Genomic DNA, 27,585 nt, shown 5'->3' with positions numbered 1-27,585 from the left:
GATGAGGAAATTGGGCACAGAAAGATGAAAGTCCAAGATCTCTCAGTTAGGAACCCTGTGAGAGGGGATTAATCTGGGCAGCCTGGTTCCTGAGCCTGCTGTTTCCTCCACCACTCATTACGGTGTCTTTGCCTGACTCTGGACTCGTAAGAGGAAGGAGTGTATTCGTATTATGCATCTTCATTGGCTCAGAGCCTCGCACGATGCCCGGCACGCAGGAGATAGTTATATGTTCATAGTTATATGTTGATTAATGAATGAAATTTTGCTAGGCAGCGAAAACTGGGGCAAGCCCTTGCAACAGACAGCTCCTCGAGGAGGTTGGAATGTCCATCCATGCCACAGCCCGACGCCCAATCAGGCCCTCGGCTCAGCTTCTGCTTTGTATATGTACAAATAGCAAGGGGCAGAGCAGACAGCGCCCTGAACAAACCAGAAAAACAGCTCTCTTCCGCTGTGTTCGGGAGCTCACAGCCGGGCAAGGCTGCGGCACCTGGCGGGAGCTACGGGTGCTTCCCGGGTGTCAAAGCCAGCCTCCAGCTCCCCACGTCCCACCAGGCCCCGCCCACCGCCCGAGGGCTCCCGGCCCCGCCCACCGGGGGCGTAGGGCGAGCCACGCGCGAGGCTACTTTGCACCCTCGGTTGTATGCGTCCTGCTTCCTGGCGGGCTGTTTAATCCTCCTCTGCCCGTCCATGGAGGGGGCCAGGCCCCCATCTCCAGGAGATGAGCTGGAGCTCTCGGTGATCCAGGGGCAGCCAGACGAGCAGGCGCCTCTCAATGGAGCCGTCCAGGGCATCTTTGCTCTAGAGGAGGAGCCCTGCCCAGTTCAGGTAAGGTCGTCTTCGCTCTGGCGGCGTTTTCCAACGGGCTCTGAGCCAGGCTGCCGGCCAGGACCCGGGCCTGGCACCGCACAGTTTCCGGTTTCCAGCCAGCTCTCTGGACGCAGCAGACCCCAAGCGCCGGTGGTGCGCGCTGGAATATTCTGAATGGAGCAGACACAACAATGCCCTCCACCTTGAGCCTGCCCGAGGGCCCTCGGATCCCTCCGGCTCCAAGGAACTTGAGAAATCTTATCCGGGAGGTGTGCGGCTGCTCTCTTCAGAGAGAGAATCCCCAGAGGTAGAGGTGGTCTTAAAAAGTGATTTAACTTGGTTTTTCTTTTTCCAGTAGGGAGAACCAGCGATAACTGGTGTCTCTTTTTCTTGAGAATTCTTTGCCTTCCTTTCCTATACTGCCTTGCTACTTGCCCTCGCCCTCCACCCTCCCCCAGCCTTCACCCACCGCCCACCATCCCCCATCCCGGCTCGCCATCCCCTGGGTCTACACTTTCTGTCTTCTCTCTGTCTGGCCATTTGATTTCACAGGAAGAGATGTAGGGGAGAAGGGAGAAAAGAGCAAGTACAGAAGGCCTGGGGGGTGAACTTGCCCTGCTCAACTGAGGGAAATAATTTCCAAGTTCTTGTCTCAAAGAACAAGACTATGCCTCATTTGCTTTGGCCTCATCTCAGTTTCTAAGTAAGTCCCTGGTGATGTTTAGGCTGAACTCTTCTGATTCAGCTCTAACAGGGGCAGGAAAGTTATTCATTCTGATCAAATGCTTGTGACACAACAGAGACTTTGAATTCTACCTTCTGATTAACCCTTCTAACTGGCTTGATGTTTACCTGGTATATGGAACTCCGCATATATACACATATGGTTCCAACCTGATTTTTCTAGGGCCCTCTCCTCTACTGCCATCCCTTTGGCAGCTCAACTGTTGATTTCGGGGATAAGCAGGAAATTCAGAAGTTGAAAGCATTGCTTTTGCTTCCTCCTTGATTCCTAGTAATACTGTAAAGTCTGCTTTTATAGGTACCCTGGAGAGTAATTTGGTACCTTATATTTGAATGAAAGATGAATACCATAGAAAAATGAAAGTTGGAGGAAGATGATTTGATCTCTGTGCAAGTGGCTGCAACTGTGGACTTGCTGTATGTATCCTCCAAGGCAATGTCTAAGAATGGGAATTGGGAGTACCTGCCTCATGTCAGATAGACCCAGGACACCCCACGGACTCCATGGTTTGGGACTGAATCCAGAGAGATGAATTCTGGTGACAACTTCCCCATTAAAAGGTGTGTCCCAAGGCAAGGCACTAAGGTCTATGTTTTCCCAGCTGTCAACTGGTGGTAATGTAATATGGCCAACAGTCTTCTTTGTGAGGCCTGGGAATGCATGTTGAATACAATGGAGGAGTAGACGGTGCAGGACACATACAGGGTGTCAGTATTTTATTATCATTTAACCTACCCGGTAGAGATTGCTTTTTCATGCTTTAATTACTTCCTTGTTAGCCAGGTGTATACAGATATCTGAGACTTCCTTGTGAACTAGCTTTGTAGGAAATACAAAGCTGTGAAGGAAATAGGAAAGCTGTGTGAGGGACAGAATGGCGTGAAGATGAAGGGTTACGTCAGCACTTGGAGAACATTCTAGAAATGCTTGAAGAGGAAAAATTTTTAAAAAGAGGAAAAAAAAATCCTCATCTAATGTGTTAATCATTCTCTTTGGTTCCATAGAATCAGTTGAAGTGTATTTTAAATTGAAAAGTCAACTAGTGTAGCCACAAGCACAAGATCCAGACTCTTAAGACTTTTGTGTGTAGGTCTCTTTAAACTGTATGTTAAGATTTCCAATTTTGAAATGTAACATTAAGTCCATGTGTTTTTATTAAACATATGTTTTGTACCTATCATGTGCCAAACACTTCTGCTACAAAAATGCGTTTAATGAGCACAACAAACTTAAGAGGAAGGGGGTGGCATTCTGATTTGACAGAAGAAGAAACTGAGTGAAGAACATGAGACTCAGAGGAGTTACCAAAATACTCAAGTTCACCCAGTGGTGGCTCTGAAATTGAACTCAGGCTGTTTCTCAAACCTGTGCTGCTTTTGTTGATTTATTTTATATGTTTATATATATGTACATAAGTTGAATATATAAATATAATTATATATAACTTATATTTATTTCTGTATAATTGCCTGTTATATATTATTACTAATTTCTGTAAGTTATGGAACGTAGGTGAAATATGAGGAATTGAGTAGCGTATCTGGAATGATGAGGGAGACGTGAGCACATGGGTAGATGTGTGAGGAGCAGGGAACAGTTTGGGGACCATCGGGAAGAAGACATCCCATATCATGGGTATCTTCCTACTTGGAAGGGCTAATCTGGGAGGGTATTCAAAGGCAGTAGAAAGAACTTTCTGTCTCTTAATTTGGGTTTGGGGGCTTGAGGGAAAAGGATTGTAAGCCATTGAACTTCACTTTGCCTGCCATCACTGTAAACATGGCAGTATAGTTGGGTCAAAACTGGAAAAGGCATTAGGGATAATTGAGTAAGACTACTTTTCTTTAATGGCTCATTTCACGGACTCTGACCTCAGTTTTCAGATAGAAGTCCCAGAGGCATTTTAAGGGATGGCAGCATCATTTTAATAATAGCAATAATAATCCCTGGGTAGTTGTGAGGCAGGCAAGACATATATGAATGGGCTAGCTAAAAATTAGCCCATTGACATGTGTTGTTCAGAATTTAGGACAAGAATCAACTGGCTCTTCCGTGCTTGAGTCAACAAGTGGATTAAATCCCACAATGAAGATTACAAAGTATAGATTTTACTGTGTGCTAAGAAAAATTTCCCCTGATCTATATAATACCTTTTCCTAATTGAGCCAAAGAGAAGAAAAGCTTTTTGTATCCAAGAGCTATGTAGTCCTGCCATTGTTTCAGGACCTTATGTCATGTATTTGGACCTTATTTGAAGAAGGATGTGAATATATCTGGGGGAATAGTAAGAGGAAAGTCACAAAAATTCTTGGGCCATATACTGCAATCATAGGGTGTAAGATGCAGTTTGCAAAAATCTTCAGAAGCCACTCTGGAGAAGAACCTGCCTGTGGCCTCTCCTCATGACCTAGAATTTGGGCAAGAAATGCTAAAGAAGGCAGTGAAGGAGGCATTGTGTTTTCATGGTCCACTGTGCATGGGTAGCACGCATCTGCTGGATCAGAGGCTCTCCACCCTCAAGGCAGGGTGGACTCTCCTGGGGGCACTTCGAGAAAATAGAATTCCTGTGTTGATTCTAGTGTGCAGACCGCTGAGAAGCACTGTACTCTGGTTGGGTGTGGCTGACAGACCATTTTACGATGACTTAAAATATGTGAAGATTAGTCATTCAAAGGATAGTGGTCTCTGCCTTCAGGCTGAGGGCAGGAGAAGGGGGCCAGCCTGTAGGATGGCAGTGATGGGCTGGACCGGAAGAGGCATTTCCTACAGAGGAGGGCTATGTAATTCTGAGCTGAGTTCCCGCAGGAAGTCAGAATATTGGTCTCCTCACACCACCAGCGCCCTAGTTTGTGGTCTCTAAGGGATAGCATAGGTGAAGGCACAAAGGGCCAAAGTGGTGCATTGACCCTCATTCATGGGCTCATTTGAGACTCCAAACCATTTCATTTTGCACTAATCTTTATGGTTCCTGCTGTGTCTTGTACAAGGACTGAAAATGGCATGTGTCTCAGGAGCTCTGTAAATAGGAAGATATGTTTCTGTCCCCTGAGAAGTTCAAGGCTTCTTGTACTGGGACTCCTCTTGCTTGTGTGCCTTGTTGAGCCTCTAGCTTTGGTGACCTTGGAGCAATGCTCAGTCTGTGGGTAGGGGTGAGTATTGGTGCCATCCCTGGACTCCACACGCTTACCTCAGGGGGGTTTCCCTCTGTCCAGATATGGACGGGGCCTTTACTGCACCCCTCATACCCCACCCGAAGGGCCAGTGCATGCAGGGGCTCCAAAGTGTGACCACTCTAGAACTTCTCAAAACTTTGGGCGCCCGCTATAGCTAAGCAACACACATTTATTAAGTGCCTGTTACTTGTACGAGGCAGAGGTATGGGATATGAGAGGGGTATTTTAAGAGCCACCCTTCCTTCTATGTGGTTTCACTTTCCCTAGGAAGATAAGGCCAGTATCTGTTTATATTCAGACCTGAAACCAGACAAGGCAGGCAGTGGCAGCGGCAGATTAGCTGTGTGTACTGGGAGATCTCTCCACGGGTGGGCTGGTAGGGAGGCCTCCACGAAAGGAGAGATTTGACCTGGTTCCTGAAGAGCAGGGAGGCTCCAGACCAGGGGCCCACCCCTCGTAAAGCAGCTGATTTACCTTGGGAAGTCTACATTGACCAACTGGGGCTGCTCCCGCCTTCCCTGCAATCTGATCCCCTGGGTCCGGGTAGGGCCTAGGTGTTTGTTGTTTAAAATCCCCTTCACGTGATTCTGATATGCAGGCTTGGACCCTCTCATTGAGAAAGATTAAACTGTAGTCCTTACGTGGACAGTTTTCTTTTCTTTTCTTTTTTTTTTAATTATTTATTTATTTTTGGCTGTGTTGGGTCTTCGTTTCTGTGCGAGGGCTTTCTCCAGTTGCGGAGAGCGGGGGCCACTCCTCATCGCGGTGCGCGGGCCTCTCACTATCGCGGCCTCTGTTGTTGCGGAGCACAGGCTCCAGACGCGCAGGCTCAGCAGTTGTGGCTCGCGGGCCTAGTTGCTCCGCGGCATGTGGGATCTTCCCAGACCAGGGCTCGAACCCGTGTCACCTGCATTGGCAGGCAGATTCTCAACCACTGCGCCACCAGGGAAGCCGACAGTTTCCTTTTCTGATGGCTGCCACTAAAATCACGATGGGAGAGAAAGTTAAGGAGGCACAGATTCAGGAAGTGCCTGCTGCCGCTTGGTGAGGCAGGTGAATACTCCACATAACCACTGCCTCCTGTGTGTTGAGAGCCAGTGTCAAGTGTGCTCAGGGGCTCCGAAGTGCGACCTCCACTCTACCCTTGTTTAGCAAGTGCTTCACGTGCGTGATCTCTAGTTTTTATAACAGCCCTGTGAGCTAGATTTATTACTTACGTGTTTTACAGGTGAGGACCTTGGGGCTGGTGAGTTTCAGTAAGGAGTTTGCTGATAGTCACCCTGCCTTTAAGTGGTATAGCTGGGATTGGGATCCTGATACAGAAAACACATTTTTTTCCCTATCATATTCCATTGTTTCCCATGGTCTCCATGTAGGAAGTAGGAGGAGAGGAATGGGACCTTTTAGGGGTAGGTGGCAGTACTGAGAGTGGAGGTGGCCGGGCACACTCATAACCTGGAGCCCCACACAGTGCCTGGGGGACACTGTAGACCAATGGGAGAGCGAGTGAGTGGGGCAGTGTCACGCAGCAGGGATTAGTCCTGGCTAATCACTCCCAACTGCATCTTTGAAATGGGTTAATACCTCCCTTACAGGGCTGTTCAGATGCAGTGAAACGGGGTTGGTGTTCAGTAGACCAGAGCGGTTGAAATTATTTACTTTGACCCCACCCTCTGCCTCACTACACACATTGCAACCTGTTTTCTGGTATCTCTCCTGTCCTTGTCCTCCCTTTCATTCCCTTTCCAGGCCCTTATTACATAGAGTCTGGGCCCCAGCAGAAGGTTCTTAGCTTTTTCTTGGTCTAAACTCTACATGATTCTCTTAATCTTCTACTCAGCTTTTGTGTGCCAAAAACCTTCAATGGGTTCCCAGTACACGCCAACTTAAGTCCAAACTGCTCTGGCAACATTCAAGACCCTCTCAGATATGCTCCAGCCTTTCACTCCCTCTAATCTTAACTCTCATTACTTGCCTCTGAAACCCACATTCCTATCAGATGCATCTCTTGGCCAATTTCATTATGAGTCGACACGGAGGATATTCTTTCCTGGGTTTGGAATGCCTTTCTCTGTCCATCCTTCAAAATCCTGCCTGTCCTTCCCACCTCAGAGTCCCCAGAGCATTTTCTTGCTAACTTCTTTGTGAGGTTCCATTCTGTCCTTTTGTAAACTTGCCTCAGTAGGGTGGAGCCCCTTGAGGTCAGGATCCTGCTGCCTTCATTTCTGTGTCACTGGCCCATAGTGAGTATTAAAATATGTTTGTTGAAACCAAATGAGTGCCTCTAAGTCTCCGTGTGCTTTCCAGGCTGACAAGGAAAGCCCTTGGAACTCCTGTAATAAGAACTTGGTTGGAAAGTGCAAACTGTGGATGGTCCTCGCCTCTGTGTTCCTAGGTCTCGTTATAGTCATCATCATAAGCTTATGTCTGACTGGAGGTAAGAGCATTAAAACAGGACTAAATTGATGCATTTTGAGAACTCATGTAATGCTTATGACTTAAACGCTGAAATCAAAGACGTACTCACTGCTACTTCATCGTTTATAATATGAATTTAAAACTGGTTTGCGATATGTTGTATAGATGGGAGATATACATGATTTTTGCTTTTCTTTTTTATTTTCTTTTTTGTTTGTTTTATGAACTCTGGAAAATGTATGGGTGTCATTGTTTTACTTTAAACGCTACCCATTAGATGTTGAAGATTTCTTAAATTTTTAATTTCCATAAACACATGTTTTATTGTGTCTTACACATGCGTGTTTGAAAAGTTTTTAAAATAATTTGTTTAGTAAAGATAATTATTGTAAAAAGGTAATTATTGTATAACGATAACTTTATCTGATGTACCTAGTATATTGTAATGGTAAAATGATGAATAATGTATTTGGAAGCATTTAAAAAACTTTATAGAACCATGTATCTGTAAGCAGTCATTATTTTAACTTATTTTAAACGTTTTTTTTTTTTTAATGTTTATTTATTTATTTATTTATTTATTTATTTATGGCTGTGTTGGGTCTTCGTTTCTGTGCGAGGGCTTTCTCCAGTTGTGGCAAGCGGGGGCCACTCTTCATCGCGGTGCGCGGGCCTCTCACTATCGCGGCCTCTCTTGCTGCGGAGCACAGGCTCCAGACGTGCAGGCTCAGTAATCGTGGCTCACGGGCCTAGTTGCTCCGTGGCATGTGGGATCCTCCCAGACCAGGGCTCGAACCCGTGTCCCCTGCATTGGCAGGCGGATTCTCAACCACCGCGCCACCAGGGAAGCCCCTTAACTTATTTTAGAAATCACTGTTATATTTGTGTTGTATGTGGTACAAAACAAAAACTCACATGGTGCTAAATATATATTTTACATGCATTATCTCATTTTATTTTTTATTATGAATATGAACATAGTACATGTTCAGTTACCCATAAAGCCCATCCACATTATTAATATTTTGTTACATTTTTCTCTAGTCTTTTTCTTACTTGCATTTTAAAAATAATTTGCAATCAGATTGTTTTTTTATCATCCTATGGCTTACCTTCAGGATTTTAATGTTACATTGAGATCATTTTGCCAATTCATTAAAAATTATTTGTGAACATTTTTTTTTTATGACTGCATGATGTACTCTTCCACATCTTTTTAAAACCTTTTAGGTAGTTGCTAATTTTTTAATGATTATCAGTATTAAGTTTTTTATGATGCATAAATATAGCACACACACCACCCCCGTGGGCAATATTTCAATTTCAAAATAGGAAAGAAGAAATGTGGTTTCATTTCTATGTGTGGGTGATTGTAGGGTACAGGGGTGTGAGGGGGGCTCTTCTGAAGCTGGGAGACTTGTGAGGGTGATCCGGTCACCACAGGATAAAGGTTGAGCCGGACTCTCCATAGCAAACCAAGTTACAGGATGAGAGCAAGAATGGCAGCCTTGAGTTTCTCCAGAGGGGGCCCTGGGAATTCTAAGGAACTGCATTTGTCATTCACCTCCTGTTCCTCCTGGTCCCAACCCTTTCATCTCCTGTCTCAAAGTTTTATAGTACCTGAAGAAATAGGAAAACTCTGATGAGGTGTGCCAACCTCTAGCATGTGAGCTTCCCAGGCAGACACCATGTTTGCTTAGTTACTTAAGGCAGTGTTGAGGTGGAATGGCTGTGTCTTTGAGGCCAGAGGCTGGTCCTGAGGTAGGGAGAAGTTGATAAGAGGTGCTGCCCCTCCTTCATCACACTGAGGACAATAGCTTTGGTATGAGTGTTGATACTCCCTTTTCCCATCATCTCCCATGTGTGGATATTGAAACTGAACTTGAGTCACACAGCCTTGTCCTATCACAGCCAGCCAGTGCTGTCCTAAAAGTTGGCTGAACCATCTGCTGGCATCTGGGGCCTATAACAAAGGATGATGCCACAGATTTGGTTGGTTTGATATTTAGGATTCTAAAGCTCAAGATCCAGGGATTTCCCTGGCAGTCCATTGGTTAAGACTCCATGCTTCTACTGCAGGGGTCACGGGTTCGATCCCTGGTTGGGGAACTAAGATCCTGCAAGCCGAATGGCCAAAAAAAAAGCTCAAGACCCAAGAGCTGTCTTCCATTCTCATTGTCAGAAAGTCATTTGACCTCTTCAAATCACGAAGAGCAACCTGCAGAAGAAGGGATTCCATTTCCCTCCACAGTTTCTCAGGGGGACGTGAGAGTTCACAGGATCAGATTCAGGGAAGAGTTTTTTAACACTTGCAGTGCAAACTTTGTTTTCAGTTTGGTTATAAAATTGTGTTTAAAATATGTTAATGCCGTAAGAGAGATTTTCAAACTTTTACTTTTTTTAAATCAGGGAAATACTTTTATTTTACTTGGCATCTCAACTTTCAAGAGTTTGGGCTTGTGGGGAGTGTCATAGTAGGCAGTGGGGGGTGTAATGGGTAAAAAGGAGCAGGGACAGGACTCCCTCCATGACAGTCCCAGCCTCACCCAGAGCAGCTCCGCGGGCACTTCTGGGATGACAGTCTGCAAAAATCAGCCATTGCCCAATTGTCAAGCCCACTGATATGAATCAAAGGTAGAACTTCTGGGCGCTGTGTGGGAAATGCTGCTGTCTGGGAAGAGGGCAGGTCAGAGAGTTGAAGGCTGTGCATTCGTTAATGAATGTGGGAGGGGCGATATGGGGGAAGGGAGAAAGAAATCCAGACTATTAGGTATATTGTACAGCATGGAGAATATGACCAGTATTTTATAATGACTGTAAATAGAGTATAACCTTTAAAAATTGTGAATCACTACATTGTACACCTGTAACTTATATAACATTGTACAGCAACTATACTTCAATTTTAAAAAAAAGAATGAATGTACATTCGTTAAGAAGTGATGCTGTCTGGTTCATTAAGAAGTGAAGTTTCTCAGGACCTACATTTGCCATTCCCCTCCTCCTTCCCTTTCTCCCAACTCCTTACTCTCCTGTCTTGGGGCTCTGTAGTCCCCAGACTGAGGCTCAGAGGTGGAGGTGATGATAAATGGGGAGCTGGAGTGGACCCAGAGGGGACACTAAATACATCCCAGTACGGAAAGATATCCAATTTGGGGAGGAGCCAGTAGGGTACCCAGAATGAGGTGCCCAGTGGGGAGCTGTATCTTGTCACTGACATTGATAGGAATGGCCGTGATATGGTGATAATACAAGCAGACCAATCTGTGGTCAGGTTTATTATGATTAAATCTCTACAGACTGTGCACCCCTTCTTGCCTGCACCTGGAGGGGGCTCTCCCCCCAGTCTGCCCATGGTACGCCACTGAAGTGATGGCAAATTCAGGATCACGGCTCGGCTTAAGGCATTGAGCCTGGGCTGTGTCCACAGTGTGGAGGAGAGGCTAGCACTCCACCAAGCTCACAAGAGACAATGAAACCTTCTTAAAATGGACAATTTGGGGTTGGCGGGCGGGTGCGGGCAGAGCTCAGGGAATCCTTCCTGTTAAATCTAGAGGCCTGGTTTTGTCCCAGCTCTTTAGGAAAAAAGTATTTAATGGATTTTCTCTTTCTCCCTAAGGAATTATAAATTCCTTGGTGTGAAGGGTAAAGGAAAAAAAAAAAAGTTTTCCTCTCTCTCAAAGTCATTTCCTGTCTGGATAATTTGGAGAATCAGATAAGCATCCTCAAGGATTCTGCTTTCTTTACTAATTTGTCCAAACAGTGAGGGGAAAGACCCTAGGAATGCCTTAACTGGTGAAACCTTTCCTTGGTTTGGGCAAAATATTTTAAATGTTACAGAAACCAAACTGTGGCCAGTAGGTGGATGCTTAGAAATATGATTTAAAGGTGACCAGTTTTAACAGTCTAGGAACGCTTATGTGATGTCCCCCAGCTCTCTTACCATACGGGCTTTTCTATGAGTAGGGGAGGCTCTGGTACTGAGATGCAAGCAGGGACTTCCTACGTGGTGCTGTATTGGATGGGTTTGTTTTGCCTTGAGTTGGGAATAAGAACCACATCTTATGACATCACATGGTCCTGGCAGACAAGCGAGTTGCACAGGCTGCTCCCTGGTATAGGGTGACTCATGGGAAAATCCTAGGCAGACAGCAAGCCCAGTATCTTGAAATTTCTTTGCATTTTCACCTGCTTCTCTTTCCCTCACATCGCATATGTTCTTCTGCCTTCCCAAGACTGATCTCTTCACCTGTGCTCTCCATAGAATCCTCTCCAGCTTCTTCTGACCCGTGGACCTTCAGATAGCGCCCTTTCTTTCTAAGCATCCTCTCGGGCCTCTTCAAATGTGCTCACATAGTCTCTCCTTCAGAGCAACCTTCCATCAGCATCTTGCTACTTCATTTATGTATTTCTCTCTCCCTCTTTTTTCACTGGCAAACTTCTAGAAAGAGAGGTCTGTATTTGGATCTTATCTCCTGCTCACTCCTAAACCACTGTATCCACTGGTCCCAAATTGTTCTTCCAAAGGTCAACAGCAAGTGTCTGATCATAAAACCCAATGGCCTGGGCTTCCCTGGTGGTGCAGTGGTTGAGAATCTGCCTGCCAATGCAGGGGACACGGGTTCGAGCCCTGGTCTGGGAAGATCCCACATGCCGCGGAGCAACTAGGCCCGTGAGCCACAACTACTGAGCCTGCACATCTGGAGCCTGTGCTTCACAACAAGAGAGGCCGCGATAGTGAGAGGCCCGCGCACCACGATGAAGAGTGGCCCCCGCTTGCCGCAACTGGAGAAAGCCCTCGTACAGAAACGAAGACCCAACACAGCCAAAAATAAATAAATAAATAAAAATAATAATTAAAAATGAATATCTGCTTAAAAAAAAAAAACAAAAAAAACCCCCAATGGCCTTTCTCCCTTCCCCTGCCCTGTTTGCAGCCTTCAGGTCTGTCCACTGTATTGTACTCTTCCAGGCCTTCAGAACTCTGGACTTCAGGACTTTATTTCTGCCTTTGGCTCCATGTTGTGATTGCAGGAAGCGTGTCTTCAGCCTTCTCACTTTTCTCATTCTTCATTCTTTCCCTTGAGAAGCTCACTTAGTCCCAAGGCAGCAGCCATCCCCTCTCGGAGGTGCCCCCTGGAACACTTTTCCTGAGTTTTAGTCATGCACCTTGCTGGAGTTCTCTACCTGGAAATAACTGTCATCATCTTAATCATTATCCATGTGAAACTGCTAGTCATGTGTATTCCCTTCTCCACTGAGCTCACCTTTTATAGTTTCATGGTGAGTCATGAGGCCAGGTTTATATCATCCAATTGTATAACTTTAGGCAAATTCTTCAATGCTCTTGGCCTCAGTTTCCACATTTGTAAAATATAAATGATTTCTGAATCTGTGTCTATAAATGTACCTTGACCCTCCTACTTACTAGCTCAATTGACTGACCTAAACAAATTATGCATTTTTTCTAAGCCTCAGTGTCTTCATTTTAAAATAACAACATTAATATTTAATTAATAGGGTTGATTTGAGGATTACATGAGGTAAAAACTACAAGTGCATAGCAGGGTATCTGTGCATAATGCTTAATACAGTAGCTGTTATTCTTCCTGTTACCTAGGCTTGATACTTTGGAACATTTTTGATTTCTTCTTCTTTCCTATAGCTAGGTAATGACCAGGTCTTATCAATCATTCCTTGGTAGTGTCTTGATAGAAACTTTCAACATTGACTACCTGCCTACTGCAAGGCTCTGTGCTGTATACTTTATATATGGTGGTTCTTATCTTTACCGTCACCTACAGTGTAGGCATTTCTATTGAGGAAACTGCTTCAGAGATTTAAGTGACTTGGTCAAGTAACATGGCTAATGACTAACTGAGCTGGAATTCAAACTAAGTCTGGCTGCCTTTACAGACAGCTCTGTTTCCACCATCCTGGTCTTTCTTCTCCCTCCCTTCCTTCCTTCTTCTTCCCACTGCTGTCAATCGAAATCTGTCTCTCCCATTCTTGTCCAGTGGCCTCTCTGCCTCCAATCTCCCCCAGTTCCATTTCATCCCATCTGTCACCAGCAGGTTTACCCTCATCTCCTTCCTGGGAGGCATTTAACAACCTCCATTATCTCTTGAAGACATCTGGCATTTAAGGCCTACCTCTCCAGCCTCATTTCTTATATTCCCGCCTAAGAGCTGTTTTTGTGTGCCTCCAGTGTCCTTTGTGTATGTACTACAATTTTTAAATTTTATTTATTTATTTATTTATTTATGGCTGTGTTGGGTCTTCGTTTCTGTGCGAGGGCTTTCTCTAGTTGCGGCAAGTGGGGGCCACTCTTCATCGCGGTGCATGGGCCTCTCACTGTTGCGGCCTCTCTTGCTGCGGAGCACAGGCTCCAGACGCACAGGCTCAGTAATTGTGGTTCACGGGCCTAGTTGCTCTGTGGCATGTGGGATCTTCCCAGACCAGGGCTTGAACCCGTGTCCCCTGCATTGGCAGGCAGATTCTCAACCACTGCGCCACCAGGGAAGCCCTTGTACTACAATTTTTTAAAGACGTTTTCTCTACATGGAAATACTGACTAGGTTAAATCCCATTAAAAACATAAAAATTCTGCTGACTGAGTAAGCCTATCTTTTTGCTGTTATTGTTATTTTAACACACACAACTATTTAGCCAGGTTGTGTACAGATTCATTCAGATAATACAAGCTAAGTATATGTCATTAGAGCTATTATTGGAGACCTCTTTACGAACTTGGCATTTCTTTCTTCCTTTTTTTAAAAAAATTATCATTTATTTATTTATTTATTTTGGTTGTGCTGGCTCCTTAGCTGTGACACGCAGCCTCTTTAGTTGCAGCAGGCAAGCTCCTTAGTTGCGGCATGCATGTGGGACCTAGTTCCCTGATGAGGGATCGAACCCGGGCCCCCTGCATTGGGAGCACAGAGCCTTAACCACTGGACTACCAGGGAAGTCCTGAACTTGGCATTTCTTAATAAAAGTGATCCAAATTGGAAAAGAAGTAAAACTGTCACTGTTTGCAGATGACATGATACTATACATAGAAAATCTTAAAGACACTACCAGAAAACTACTGGAGCTCATCCATGAATTTGATAAAGTTGCAGGATACAAAATTAATACACAGAAATCTCTTGCTTTCCTATACACTAACAATGAAAGATCAGAAAGAGAAATTAAGAAAACAATCTCATTTACCATCACATCAAAAAGAATAAAATACCTAGGAATAACCTACCTAAGGAGGCAAAAGACCTGTACTATGAAAACTATAAGACACTGATGAAAGAAATCAAATAAGACACAAACAGATGGAAAGATATACCACGTTCTTGGCTTGGAAGAATCAGTATTGTCAAAATGACCATACTACCCAAGGCAGTCTACAGATTCACTGCAATACCTATCAAATTACCAATGACATTTTTCACAGAACTAGAACAAAAAAATCTTAAAATTTGTATGGAAACACAAAAGACCCTGAATAGCAACAACAATCTTGGGAAAGAGAAACAGAGCTGGAAGAATCAGGCTCCCTGACTTCAGACTATACTTCAAAGCTACAGTCATCAAAACAGTATGGTACTGGCACAAAAACAGAGATGCAGATCAACAGAACAGGATAGAGAGCCCAGAAGTAAACCCATGCACTTATGGTCAATTAGTCTGTGGCAAAGGAGGCAAGAATATACAATGGCAAACCTGGCATTTCTTAGTGCCCTTGAGTTCAGCAGTTCTGTGACTCCTGTATCCATTCTCTGGCATCCTTATTCCTTTCTGAGGCAATGATATCTACTCTGGAAATGTATGTGGTGGGTGTAGAGCTCAAAGATACCCATTGCAGCAGCATTTATAAATTGGAAAGATAAAAACACTAAATGGTTTTAGAACATTAGTGCAGCCATTAAATAATCTTTGCAAGGAATTTTAAACACGTGGGGAATGGCTTTTGATATGTAAACAGCAACAAAAGAATCAAGACAGATAAGAAATGATGACAACAAACAATAAAAAGCAGTATACAAGTTACCTTCTCATTAAGACCTCAAATATATAATATAAAATATGGGGGGACCTTTTGATTAAAGAATTATTAGTAATTTTTTTCTTGCTTCGCTACAATTTCCTATACTTTGCAAGTTTTCTGCTTTGAGGGCATAACTTTTATTCTCAGACAAAAATAACATGATGACTTACAACAAATAAGGATGCAGGGATAATTCCCTGTGTTGGGGTCCCCAAGATCACCCCCAGATTCAGTGATTTGCTGGTAAGACTCATAGGACTCAGCATATACTCATAAAGATGACTGATTTATTACAGCTAAAGGATATAAAGGAAAATATGGAGGCAACCAGGTGCAAGCTTCCAAGAGTCTTTGCCCAGTGCAGTCACACAGAGTGCACTTAATTCCTCCAGCAATGAGTTGTGACAACACGTGTGAAATGTTGTCCACCAGGGAAGCTCATTAGAGATTCAGTTTTTATTGGAGTTGGTTGCATAGGCAGGCTCTGCCCGGTACCCACCAAAACTCCAGACTCCCAGCAGGAAAGGAGAGGCTCAGCACAAGACACACTGTTTCTGCAAACAGTTGAGGCACAGCCAGCCACTCTTACCAGGAAACGTGAGAACACTCCAGAAATCCAAGTTCCAGATTCCAGCCAGGGGCCAACATTGCGCTGGCCTTGATAAGGCTGGCAGCCTCTGGTCCGCTCTGTTAATTCTTCTGCACATTCCCTTGCTCCTCATGCCTCACACTTCAGACTTCCTCAGGGAATAAGGACCAGGACTCTTACTTCCATCATAAACCCAGAATTGATGCCACTATGGCCTTCTCAGAGTCCAGTAAAAGAGGCTGATAATGTTACGTTTGAGGCGTGGGATTACAGAAAAAAAATTCACGGCAAACACCTGGTTCCAGTCACCCACGCCTTTCTCGGGGCCGGAGAGGTGGTCCCCGAGTGACCCCGGCAGGAAGCCAGGGGAGCATAATTAGTGCCAGCATGCCAGCTTTGAACTCCTGGCTCCGACTTTGTGTGTTTCTCCTTTGGCTCTAACTGCTTAAAAAATCAATTAGCTCAGAGTCCTTAGAACACAAGCAGCCAACTGTTGTCCCAGGAATGTAAGTCCCGTGAGCCCTGGGGCTCTGAGTGCAAACAGAGTGTGTCAACACCCCCCCCCCCCCCGTGGGACATCCTGGAGAGTGATGACTTCTTGGTCACGCTCTCAGATTCTAATCCCCAAGCTATTCTGCTCGATGATGGTCACTTCCTCAGCATGTGTACAGAACCGAAGGGGATTCAGCAAAGTTCCTTGCCCTGCTCCTTGCCCCCCGTCCCCCATTGTTTTCTGGCCCCTCCAGAACGTCTCCAGCACCTGCCTTGATACCTGTGCATGTAGCTAAGCTACAGGGTCAGTTTAACAAAGGAGTTCATGTTCTTCCCACTTGCTCCCACCGTCCTTCTCCCGGTCTGTGTTCAGTAGAATCTGAGCCCCCCGTGGCGTCAAATAAAACAACAAAATTTATATCATGATAGAGGCGAGCCCTTGTCTTTATTCAGCCTTACTGAGAAGAGAAAGCATTTCTGCTTATTCTTGCTTACTGTGTCCAGGCTTTATCCTTGATGAATATTCGTTGTTTGTTTTTTAAGTATAGCAGCCAATGGAGTAAATAAGTTTATTATTTTATGCGTGTGTTTACTTTTACTTTTTATACCACCCCCCCCATTCTCTTTAGTAACCTATGTCGATGAGGATGAAAATGAAATACTTGAATTGTCGTCTAATAAAACATTCTTGGTCATGCTAAAGATTCCAGAGGATTGTGTAACTGAAGAGAAATTGCCTGACCTGCTCACGAAAAGGGTAAGATACCTTATGCATTGTTACTGGGTTCTTAGCGTTAGAGTATGAATTCTCCTGGAACACTTGGCTTAGAGCTAGCCGGTAAGTAGCTTCAAGCTTGGATTCTGGATAGTGGCAGACCCCAGTGCTTAGAAATGGATTTTCTGTAGTGCAAAGCCAGAGGGAGGCGCCCTGGCCTCCAGCTAAGTGCATCCTGGAGGATAGTGTTCTGTTTCTCATTCTGGTCTTTATACTTGATTCAACCTGAAGTTTCATTGAGGGTCTGCGATGTGCTCGACAGCATGCCCGGTGCCAGGGCCACAAGGTCTGTGCCCTCAGCGGGACCTCACGGTCCAAGTAGAGGAAGCAGTTAAATAGTTACAAACAGTGTGATATGTTCCATCACTGAGATACGTACAGTGTGTTCTGTATAACCACGGAGCTGGGGATGGAGGCGCGCAGGGCCTCCTGGAGGAGGTGACACTCAGGAAGAATCTTGAAATATGAAGTAGGGGTGTTCCAGATTAGAGAGCAGGGACCACTAGAGGATGTGCCCAGCAGTGCTATGGCCCCTGCATACTGTGTAGCGGACTTGGCAGAGGTGAGGCTGAACAGGAGGGGACGGGTCAGATCATGAAGGTTTCTGTGTTCTTTGGCGAGGCCCTGAAAGGTTTTAATCTGCAGGCTGACATGGTCAGCTTCTGATTTTAGTTGTTCTGTGTGATGGTGGAAAAACACTGGAAGTAGAGCGCTTAGTTAGAAGGTGTTGCAATAATTTGGGTGACAAATAAGAGAGCCTTGAACTAGGGCAATGTCAGGGGGAGTAATTAAGGTTCAAGTGAGATTTCCGAGGTCTTCTCCCTCAGTGGGACTTCATGGCTGGTTGGATGTGGGTCTGAGGGAGAGCATGACGCCAGGCTCCTGGTTGGGTGGCCACGTGGGTGGACGGTGACATCATTCATGGAGCAGGAAATGCAGGAGAATGAGCCTCTGTGCAATAGGGGGTCTCTGCAGCCAGACCACGAGGGTTGGTGGGCAGTCCTGGTCACCTTGTCAAAGACAGGGTGGTTCACAGCCAGACCCAGAAAAGTTTTTGATAAGAAAACCTAAGCAAGACTAGCCTGCCGTCCGTTACCCTCTTCCCTGCAGTTGATAGTTTGAATGGAGTGAGCCCTCTTTATTTGGCTTCCATCTGATTCCATCTAGGTCACCCCAGAGTCAGTTTCTGGGCAGCCAGGTGCATACCGTTTGATTGCCCCTTTGATCACAGGAGTTTGTACATTGCGAGGATTATTCCAGGTTTCTCTTCCTCCTTCTTTTCCTTGTTTATGTCTTATCTGCAGTTCCCTTTTCCTCCTTTCCTGCCACCTGCTTCCAGACCAAGTTGCTGAGTGAATAGCCTGTTGCTACTTTCCTCTTGGTTGCCTTTTTTTTTTTTTTTAATTGTTTAGCCACGCCGCGTGGCATGCGGGATCCTAGTTCCCCTACCGGGGATCGAACCCGCACCCCCTGCAGTGGAAGCTCGGAGTCTTAACCACTGGACCACTAGGGAAGTCCCTTGGGTGCTGTTTTGATTGAGGCCTTTTGCACTGACCGAGCAGAAACCGAGTCAGCGTCCACATGTGTCACCTGTTACAGACTGGACACTCTATGTCGAAGGGAACTGGATATTAATCACTCACTTTAAAGCCGTATCTCTTTTGCACAGAAGCAGGCGTGAGCAGATTCTACAGGTGTTTTTAACTCATCACCGTGTAGTGGCTGAGGAACAGGGGCTGGCAGATCTCTGGGGCAAGTTCACAGGCCTCTTTGAGCTTGTTCCTGCTCTGATAAACGGAAATGACCGCACTTTCCCTGTATACCCACAGGTGCATATGAGGTGTGTATAAAGAACTTTGTAAGACATTTTTAAAAAGAATTCTCTGATTTGCAGATAATAAACGTTAAGGTGCAGTGAGCTGAAATGACTCCTGCCCCTGGCTTCCCAATCAAATATGTTCAGGAACAAAAATGAGGAACTTAGAGATATTACTATCTAAGTATCAGGTCAAGAACCCCTTTCTTCCACTTAGGCCAGTTTCCAGAAGTTTCTGGACATGGAAGGTAAATGGGAGTGGATATTGAAACACTGTGCCCTCTCTTTTGCTTTACCGTCTTGCTTTTCTAAACACAGTTTTCCTGGTCCCTCTCATATCTCACTGCCAGTTTCCTTCTTTTAGGGTTGGGGCCGATACTCTGCTTAAGCCAGCCCATTAGCTCTGTGGTGTCATAGCTCAGCCCACGTGCTTGTTGCAGAATTAGCGTTGGCCCCTCTGATGATGCAGGGAAGGCATCCCTCTTCCTCTGGAAGCTGTTTTCTTTTGTTTTTGTTTTTAACATCACTTTTTAAAAAGTTGAGGTATAGTTGATATACGGTATTATAAGTTTCAGGTGTACAACATAGTGATTCACAGTTTTTAAGGTCACACTCCAATTATAGTTATTATAAAATATTGGCTATATTCCCTGTGCTGTACAATATATCCTTTTAGCTTATTTATTTTATACATAGTAGTTTGTACCTCTTAATCCCCTACCCCCATCTTGCCTCTCCCTGCTTCCTTCTCCCCACTGGTAACCACTAGTTTGTTCTCTGTATCTGTTTCTTTTCTGTTATATTCACTAGTTTGTTTTATTTTTTACATTCCACATATAATTGTTATCTTACAGTATTTGTCTTTCTCTGTCTGACTTATTTCACTTAGCATAATACCCTCAAAGTCCATCCGTGTTGCTGCAGATGGCAAAATTTCATTCTTTTTTATGGCTGAGTAATATTCCATTGTCTGTATATACCACATCTTCTTGATCCATTCATCTGTTGATGGACTCTTAGGTTGCTTCCATATCTTGGCTATTGTAAATAATTGGAAGCTGGTTTTTGATGAGCCACTGTGCCTGACTCTGGTGATCATCAGCTCACTGGGCTCTGAGCTCAGTTGGTACCCAGCCTCATAGGCATAGTGTGAAAGACACCAGAGCAAGGGGTGAGGAGCCCCTCTTTTCACTTTTTTGGTCCCAAAGTGGGTAGTGTGGTTAACAGCTCCTAAATATGTAAATATGTCCTAATTATAGCAGGGGACCATGCCACCAAAAAGAATGTTAGAGTGGACACTGAAAGTGATCTAGTAGTATACCACTCCATCTCTTAACATAAAATTTTAACTTAAAATTTTTTCTGAGTACCTACTACGTGCAAAACACAGTGATTAGGGCCCTAAGGATTAATAAAGGAAGGATGAGAGGGAGGGAAAAAAGAAGGAAGGACAAACATAATTCCTGACATAAGAAGCTCAATCTAAAAGGAAGAGAGTGGCATTATTTTTGTTATTATTGTTGTTATCATTTTCAGCTCTTGAAAAATAATCCTGTCTATAGCATCCTCATCTTCTTCCCTGTCCTTCTGAGCAGCCCTGGGAGAGCCACTTTCCAACCTCCCAGGTTTTGTAAATGACTGTCGGCCTGTTGGCAATATTCTTTTCTCTGGGGCTCAAAAACTATAAGATGACCCAGTCGTTTTCCCCCAAAGTTCTTAACACTTTATGCTACTTTCCTCCTTGATATTCAGGAGACACTTTCCTCCTTGCTTCATCTCCACTGGGTGGTGTGATAAAACATGAGGAAGCTGGCCTTAGTGTCTGTAACATCTAGGATTGAATCCCTTTACTAGCAGAGTGGACAGGGCCATGTTTTGTAACCTCCCCGAATGCCTGGAATTTTTTTCTTTTTTGATCAGTGAGAAAGGGAGAGATAGCAGAGATAGCAATGCCTCTTGTGTCAGATTCTTATGCAGATCATAGCAATAGTGACAGGACTGGAGGGGGTGCTCTAATACCCTCTGCTCTACCTTGGAGAGAATGAATTGTCACCAGTGAGCTAAGTGGGAGCGAAATATGGATGCAGCCTCCGTGAGATTCCGCTTGGAATGGGTGGGAGACAGGTGGGCAAGTTTTCCTCGGGGTTAGTTCTGCTGTTTGCTGCTGGATAAAACAGTGAGACACCGAGCTGTGATGGGTGCCGTGGGGCGTGCCAGTCTCAGCATGGGGGAAACCGTGGGTGTGGAATTTCTAGAACAACGTCAGGGCTGAGGCTTCAGGCCGGCAGGAGTGGGCCTGGCCGGGCTCTCAGAGGCCTGGCCGTGGGCTTGCTTCCAGCCTCAGAGCTGGGTGCATGCTGGGGGGTGTACCCAGATCCCAGCACTGTCCTCCTGCCTGCTAAGAACAAGGCATTTAACTTTCAAAGTAAATTTTTTTTTTTTTTTTAAACTGCAGCTTTTTTTTTTTTTTTTTTTTAATGATATTCTTGTCTGCTTACATTCTTTTTATGTATGTATGTATGTATGTATGTATGTATGTATGGCTGTGTTGGGTCTTCGTTTCTGTGCGAGGGCTTTCTCTAGTTGTGGCAAGCGGGGGCCACTCTTCATCGCGGTGCGCGGGCCTCTCACTATCGCGGCCTCTCGTTGCCGCGCACAGGCTCCAGACGCGCAGGCTCAGCAATTGTGGCTCACGGGCCGAGTTGCTCCGCGGCACGTGGGATCTTCCCAGACCAGGGCTCGAACCCGCGTTCTCTGCATTGGCAGGCAGATTCTCAACCACTGCGCCACCAGGGAAGCCCCAAAGTAAATTTTAAAGAGATGCAATGTAAATACATTCAGTCACAAGTTCTCGGGTACTATAGGTGAGAATTCACATCTCTGAAACATGATGAAAAGACTAATCAAAGACTGGGAGAAGATATTTATGACACAAACCCAACAGCTAGTGTCCAGAATGTAACACCAATCAGTTTGGATAAGAAAAAGACAACCCAAGAGAAAGACAGGGCCCTAATAGGCAATTCAAAGGTGAGAAATCCCACAGAGTTAATAAACACACAAATAGATACTCAACCTCACTAGAAAGGGAGACATTGCCAATGAAAACGATGTAAAACACGATGTTACACTCATCAGATTGGCAAAAATGGAAAAATCTGGTAACATTAAATGCTGGCAAGGCTGTGGGAAATAGAGCATTTATACATTGCTGGGAGGGGAGTGAAATGGAGAGCAATTCAGAAAGACTTAGTTAAGGTGGAGATGTGCTAACTCTTGGACCCAAGTCCATCTCTTGGTATATGGCCCAGGGAAACTCTTACCTGTATAAGAAGAGAGGCTCAGAGAGGTTCAAGCATGATCACCTCAGCATAGTTTGTAGCAGGAGAAAATCAGAAACAAAGCCCATGGCCACCAGGAGGGGAAGGGATGAGGTGGAGAAGTCATTTCATGGAATCTCTGCAGAGTTAGGAGTCGGATTGAATGACCTCCATCTAGATGTACCATTATGGGTAAACCTCAAATGTGATTTTGAGTGAAAAAAAGCAAGTCAGAGAAGATTATGTAGAATATGATATGTTTTATTTGAATAAAAATGTGCATTAAATTTATGTATAGTTATGATTACACAGCGGAGTGTTAGATTTATAAAAACATGCATGGAAAGGATACATGCCAGCTTCAGGACACTGGTTAGTAGTGGGGAGGGAGGAGGAAAAACAGAATAGTGTGTAGGAGTAGCTTTAGCTGTGTTGGGTTTCTTCACGTAAAGGGCTCAACTAAATATGGTAAAATGTGAAGGCATGAAACCTGGGTAGTTGGGAACACAGATGTCATTATTTTTTATGGTTGCAACACTTCATGGATAAAATAAGAGCTCCGTATCTTTGCCATTGTTCCCCCACTTGGTCCCATTATCCAGAAACAGCGTGGCTCTTTCTCCTTGGAGTGAAGCCCTGGAGAAAGGAGAGAAGAGGCCCTTGTTCGGTGATGTACGGGGCCCTGAGCGGCCTGGTTTGCAGTCTTCCTAGTCCCGCAGGGGTTCGCTCCTGCCCATGGCGCTTCGGGTCTGTGTGGGCCCAGGCTGCCGACCAGTAAGGCCACAGGTCTCAGCGCAACATATGAGATGTTGAAAATCCCAGCCTGGTCACTTGGTCCTTACAAGTGAGATCCCTTGAAATGAATGCTAACTTGAATTTTGGTTGGTGAGGGGCCCACCCCTTCCTGTTTCTTCATCCAGAGCCTCTAGGTAAGTTAATTCCTCCCCACAGTTGGATCTCCTTTGCTTAGGAGTAGTTTTGCTTCGTCAGGTGATATGCAGTACGATCTGGCAGTAATGTGTGTGGTTGTTAATTTGGCCCTGTTTGTTTTAGCTCACAGATGTGTACAGTTCATCACCAGCTCTGAGCCGTTACTTTACTTCAGTTGAAATCATAGACTTCAGGTAAGAATGTGGAGCATTACGTGCTGGTGTCTCTCTGGAAATTGACACTCATCGCTAGTTACCAAAAAGGACTGCCCTAATCCCAAAGCACGGAGGGGACCAACGGAAGACAGAACCATAGTGTCAGTGCCAGGAGGGTCTTTGGAGGCCAACTAGCTCAATGCCCTTATTTTACGAAGGAAAAAAATGAAACCCAGATAAATTATATGACTCAACACAGTAACAGGGAATAGAGGAAAAGCCCAGACAAACCATTTCTGTTTCCCAGCAGATGCTCGAATAAGCTAAGAGTAGAAATAGAAATAGATCTCAGATAATGATGTGATTATGTACTGGCTTTTGCTTTTGAGGAACACAAGTCATATACAAGTTCATGCTCCTTGTATAATATTAAAAAATAAAGATACATGCTACCGGAAAAGTACACATCCTTCCTTCCCCTGCCCCACTACCCCTGGACACTTCATGTGCCAGTCAATTCCACAGTGAATTCCAATCCCTTCTACAAAATGAACAACAATCACTGGTCTGTGTGATTTCTTCTGTGCATGTATTTACCATATATACTTTGTGTATTATACATGTGTAACATACACGCATGCATACATATTGTTTCCTTTTTAGTTTCCTCCTAATCTCTAATGTTTTTATATATGCCTATAGACACTTAGGTAAAAGTGTGTATGTATGTAGAAGGGTCATTTGATTATCCAATATAAATTGTTAGGACAAGATTTACAAGGCAAAGCTTTATTACCTGCTGTGCCTGAGATATCCCTGGAATGTGACCATCAAAGGCAATTTTACATTGAGGTTCCTCCTCTCAAACCGTAAATTTCCCAAACCTGGGAGGGGAAGCACATGAAGCAGTGGTGCACAGTGGGGTAAGACCAAAGGGATCTGGAGTCTGAAAAAACAGTGGCAGGTTGCCTTGTCAACAACACTATTCCTCCTTCTTTATGGACCCCCAGTGTGCATGCTACCTTATGGTGACACTTTTGACCTAGCCTATTTTATTCATAAATTACTGGTATTAAAACGCCAATAGAAAAGGGAGAAATGCATAATCAGACCCAACTTTCCTCTGTGCGCTTGCCCTAACTTACAATTCAAAGGCAGAGGTGCGAGAGGAAGGATATTCAGAGCGTAAAGAGTCTTACCAAGAATCCAGCCCATATTACGGGGTCTAGAGGAGATGGGATTGCATAACGGGTTGGGGTATAAACACTGAGAAAAACCCATCAGAAAACTGAGTAAAACAAAATCTGAAGAGTAACGTGAGAGAATCTATTTATAAAAGTTATTTGAAAGAAAAACCCAAGGGTTTTAGGATTTTTGGATAAAGAAACTCTGCTGGGAAACATTTTTGCTTCATTTTTTTAAAAAATTAATTTATTTATTTTTGGCTGTGTTGGGTCTTCGTTTCTGTGTGAGGGCTTTCTCTAGTTGCGGCAAGTGGGGGCCACTCTTCATCGCGGTGCGCGGGCCTCTCACCATCGCGGCCTCTCTTGTTGTGGAGCACAGGCTCCAGACGCACAGGCTCAGTAGTTGTGGCTCACGGGATTAGTTGCTCCGCGGCATGTGGGATCTTCCCAGACCAGGGCTCGAACCTGCGTCCCCTGCATTGGCAGGCAGACTCTCAACCACTGCGCCACCAGGGAAGCCCTTTTGCTTGATTTTTTAAAGTCCAGACAGAGTTTCAACAGTGTGGAACTGAGAAACAAACGCATTGCCTCCAAAGCCTGCTGCCGCATGTGGGCAGGAAGGAAGCAGCTGAATCCCTGGCAGACGGGCTTGTATCTGTGGTGGATCCCACCTCAGTCCTGGACCCACCAGCAGGAACCTGGGAAAATGTCCTTTGGTTCATCAGCTTCTGGGCCCACTGTAGTGGTGGGCAGCTGAGGCGAAGCCCACAAGATTCTCTGCTTCCCTGAAAAATCCCTCCTCTCCCCTCAAAATTCAGCCTTATGTCAGTTCCTCCAGTGACCTGACTTGGACGGACTAGGAGGGGCTGGCCAGGCCAGGTTAGGCAGCACGACCCTCTTCTTCCGCTTCTGGCCTGGTCTTCTGCAAGTCAGCCTCTGCTCCTTTCTGCTAGCAAACCCCAGTCCTTGCCTGTGGGTGTGCAGGGTGGCTGCGTGTCAAGATGTTGACCATCATTAGCTATAATTAGAGGGTGAAGCACTGGGAACAAGCAGTGGCACCTGCAAACCAGAGTAGCTGGCTTAGAGTTTGAAAGCACATTTTCACCTGTCTGTGGAGGCATCCTTGAAACTGTGAATTTCTCTAGCGTCCCGAGTGTACGTTATTTGTATCAAACTCAGGGTTTGGCACATCTCTTGGCTGTAGTGGAGTTCATAACCTCAACTGTCAGCGCCATCAGTCTAAGAGTATTGGCCTATGTGACCTCTGGCCACAAGAGGGAGCTCTTTGCCAGTCGTTGGCAGGGACAGTGTCTTGATTCACTCCTGGGACTGGCTTCTCTGCAAAACTTGCCCTTATGTAAAATAGGTAGCTAGTGGGAAGCAGCCGCATAGCACAGGGAGATCAGCTGGGTGCTTTGTGACCACCTAGAGGGGTGGGATAGGGAGGGTGGGAGGGAGGGAGATGCAAGAGGGAAGAGATATGGGAACATATGTATATGTATAACTGATTCACTTTGTTATAAAGCAGAAACTAACACACCATTGTAAAGCAATTATACTCCAATAAAGATGTTAATAAAAATTTTTTTTTAAAATAATAGAAACAAACAAACAAACAAAAAGATGTTAAAACAAAAAACAAAAACAAACTTGCCCTTGGGTGAGGGTCTCAGATGTGGCCACTCTTAAATATTTTATTGCTGGCTCTTAATCTGGACCTTTTTTAAAAATCTAGGCCTTCTTGAACCAAAGGATATCTGTTGAGAAATCTAAATGTTAAGGTAGCATTTAACAAGCTGTATAGACTGTTGATTAGCTGAGGATAGCCTCATGATTATTTTTATTTTAGAAGTGGGAAAGTATGTTCTAAGAAGATGAAAACTCCCTTTCCTTAGGTCCCCTTACTGAGAGTTTGCAAAACCTTAGGAAGTGGAAATGGGACAGAAAAAGTTTCTCACTTTGGGGACAAACCAGGGAGGTATGATTTGCTGCTGATACCCAGGCCCATCTGTGAGAGTTTAGGAGTCTGCATCCAGCCGATGGCAGGGAGCTTTGGGCCCTACCTTGAACATTTTATAGGTTAAGTAATGAACTGGTTAAACTGAGTAGCTCTGACACGCACTTGTTGGGGCAGGGAGAGGCTGTGGTGTGAGAACAGGAAAAAAGGGGTTCCCTGGTCTGCCTCAGGGGTAAAGGCTGGTGTTGGGCAGCTCTTGGAGCCTCGTTGACAATAGCTGAGTCAGTATCTCCCCTGCATGGCCTCTCCTGGCAGACTCCTAGGGGATGGGTTCTAGGTGGAAGGAGGAGGTTAGGATCACCTCAACTTTGTGTGATGGATGCATTGATGAGGGGCTTCTAGGGCAGTACACTCTTTGCTCTTTTGTCCTGGGAGGGAATGCAGAACTAAAAAGATGTTTTTCCTAAAATCAGTTTCCTGAGTTGCAGTGTGATTCTGTTGATATTTTTAACTGTCTCTGTTTGGTTTGCCTTTCAGTGGTGAAAACGCCACAATAACCTACCACCTGCACTTTGGGTTTCCGTCGGAAGACCACAACTTTATGAAGTACGTGATGAGTGAGGAGTTGGTGCTGGGCGTTTTGCAGCAGGATTTCCATGATCAGAACGTGTCCGGTTGTGAGACTCTGGGGCTTGATGCAGCGTCCCTCCGGTTCTCTGGTAAGTCGAGCACATCAGAAGGCAGAGCTGTGATGATAAACAAGTGAACCAGACAGGGCAGATGGCTCGATTTGTTTTCTAAGCAGGTGATGTTCCACGCTCCGCGGAGGTCACCCAGTCCCGGCCGTCCGTGAGCAGACAGAGCAACTGGAAAAAATGTTGCGGAAACAGCTAAACTATAAACATGAGGGTTGCTACGTGTTTCCTTGCTGTGGTTCACCCACATTCTATGCCCCATATCCCACATCACAATATCATTAGAAACCTTCATGGAAACACTGTGGTCTCACAAGAGGAGCAAGTGCTGAAGAGTTTGAAGTAAACGATATAGTTAAGTTGTTGAAAGATGATCTCAGTATGGGGAATCTATCTGTTTTTCTATTGAAGGCCACTGAGTCCATTAAGACAGGGATCCCCAACCCCCCGGGCTGCCAACCGGTACCGGTCCGTGGCCT

General features: G+C 45.1%; 1 protein-coding gene across 7 annotated transcripts in view; it reads left to right on the top strand.

Annotated features, from left to right (window-relative positions):
* Positions 1 to 576: 576 nt before the first annotated feature.
* The window catches only part of C4H3orf52 (chromosome 4 C3orf52 homolog), a 48,226-nt gene continuing 21,217 nt past the window's right edge, over positions 577 to 27,585 (top strand). For 6 of the 7 annotated variants that reach the window (XR_009008225.1, XR_009008227.1, XR_009008224.1 and 3 more), the window contains exons 1-5: positions 577 to 831; positions 7,039 to 7,168; positions 16,904 to 17,031; positions 23,239 to 23,309; positions 26,949 to 27,130. Coding sequence is in view for 2 of the 7 variants with exons in the window: in XM_007181933.2 (XP_007181995.2) it covers positions 694 to 831; positions 7,039 to 7,168; positions 16,904 to 17,031; positions 23,239 to 23,309; positions 26,949 to 27,130 (649 nt within the window). In the remaining 5 variants the exon portion in view is untranslated. Of the gene's footprint in view, positions 832 to 859; positions 1,121 to 7,038; positions 7,169 to 16,903; positions 17,032 to 23,238; positions 23,310 to 26,948; positions 27,131 to 27,585 lie in introns of those variants that run through there. The other variant, XM_007181934.3, reaches the window with a different exon arrangement.

This window comes from Balaenoptera acutorostrata, chromosome 4, assembly GCF_949987535.1.
Source record: "Balaenoptera acutorostrata chromosome 4, mBalAcu1.1, whole genome shotgun sequence".
Lineage (NCBI taxonomy): Eukaryota > Metazoa > Chordata > Mammalia > Artiodactyla > Balaenopteridae > Balaenoptera > Balaenoptera acutorostrata.
Note: the sequence above shows the minus strand (reverse complement) of the source record. Positions and strands in the feature narration are given on the sequence as shown.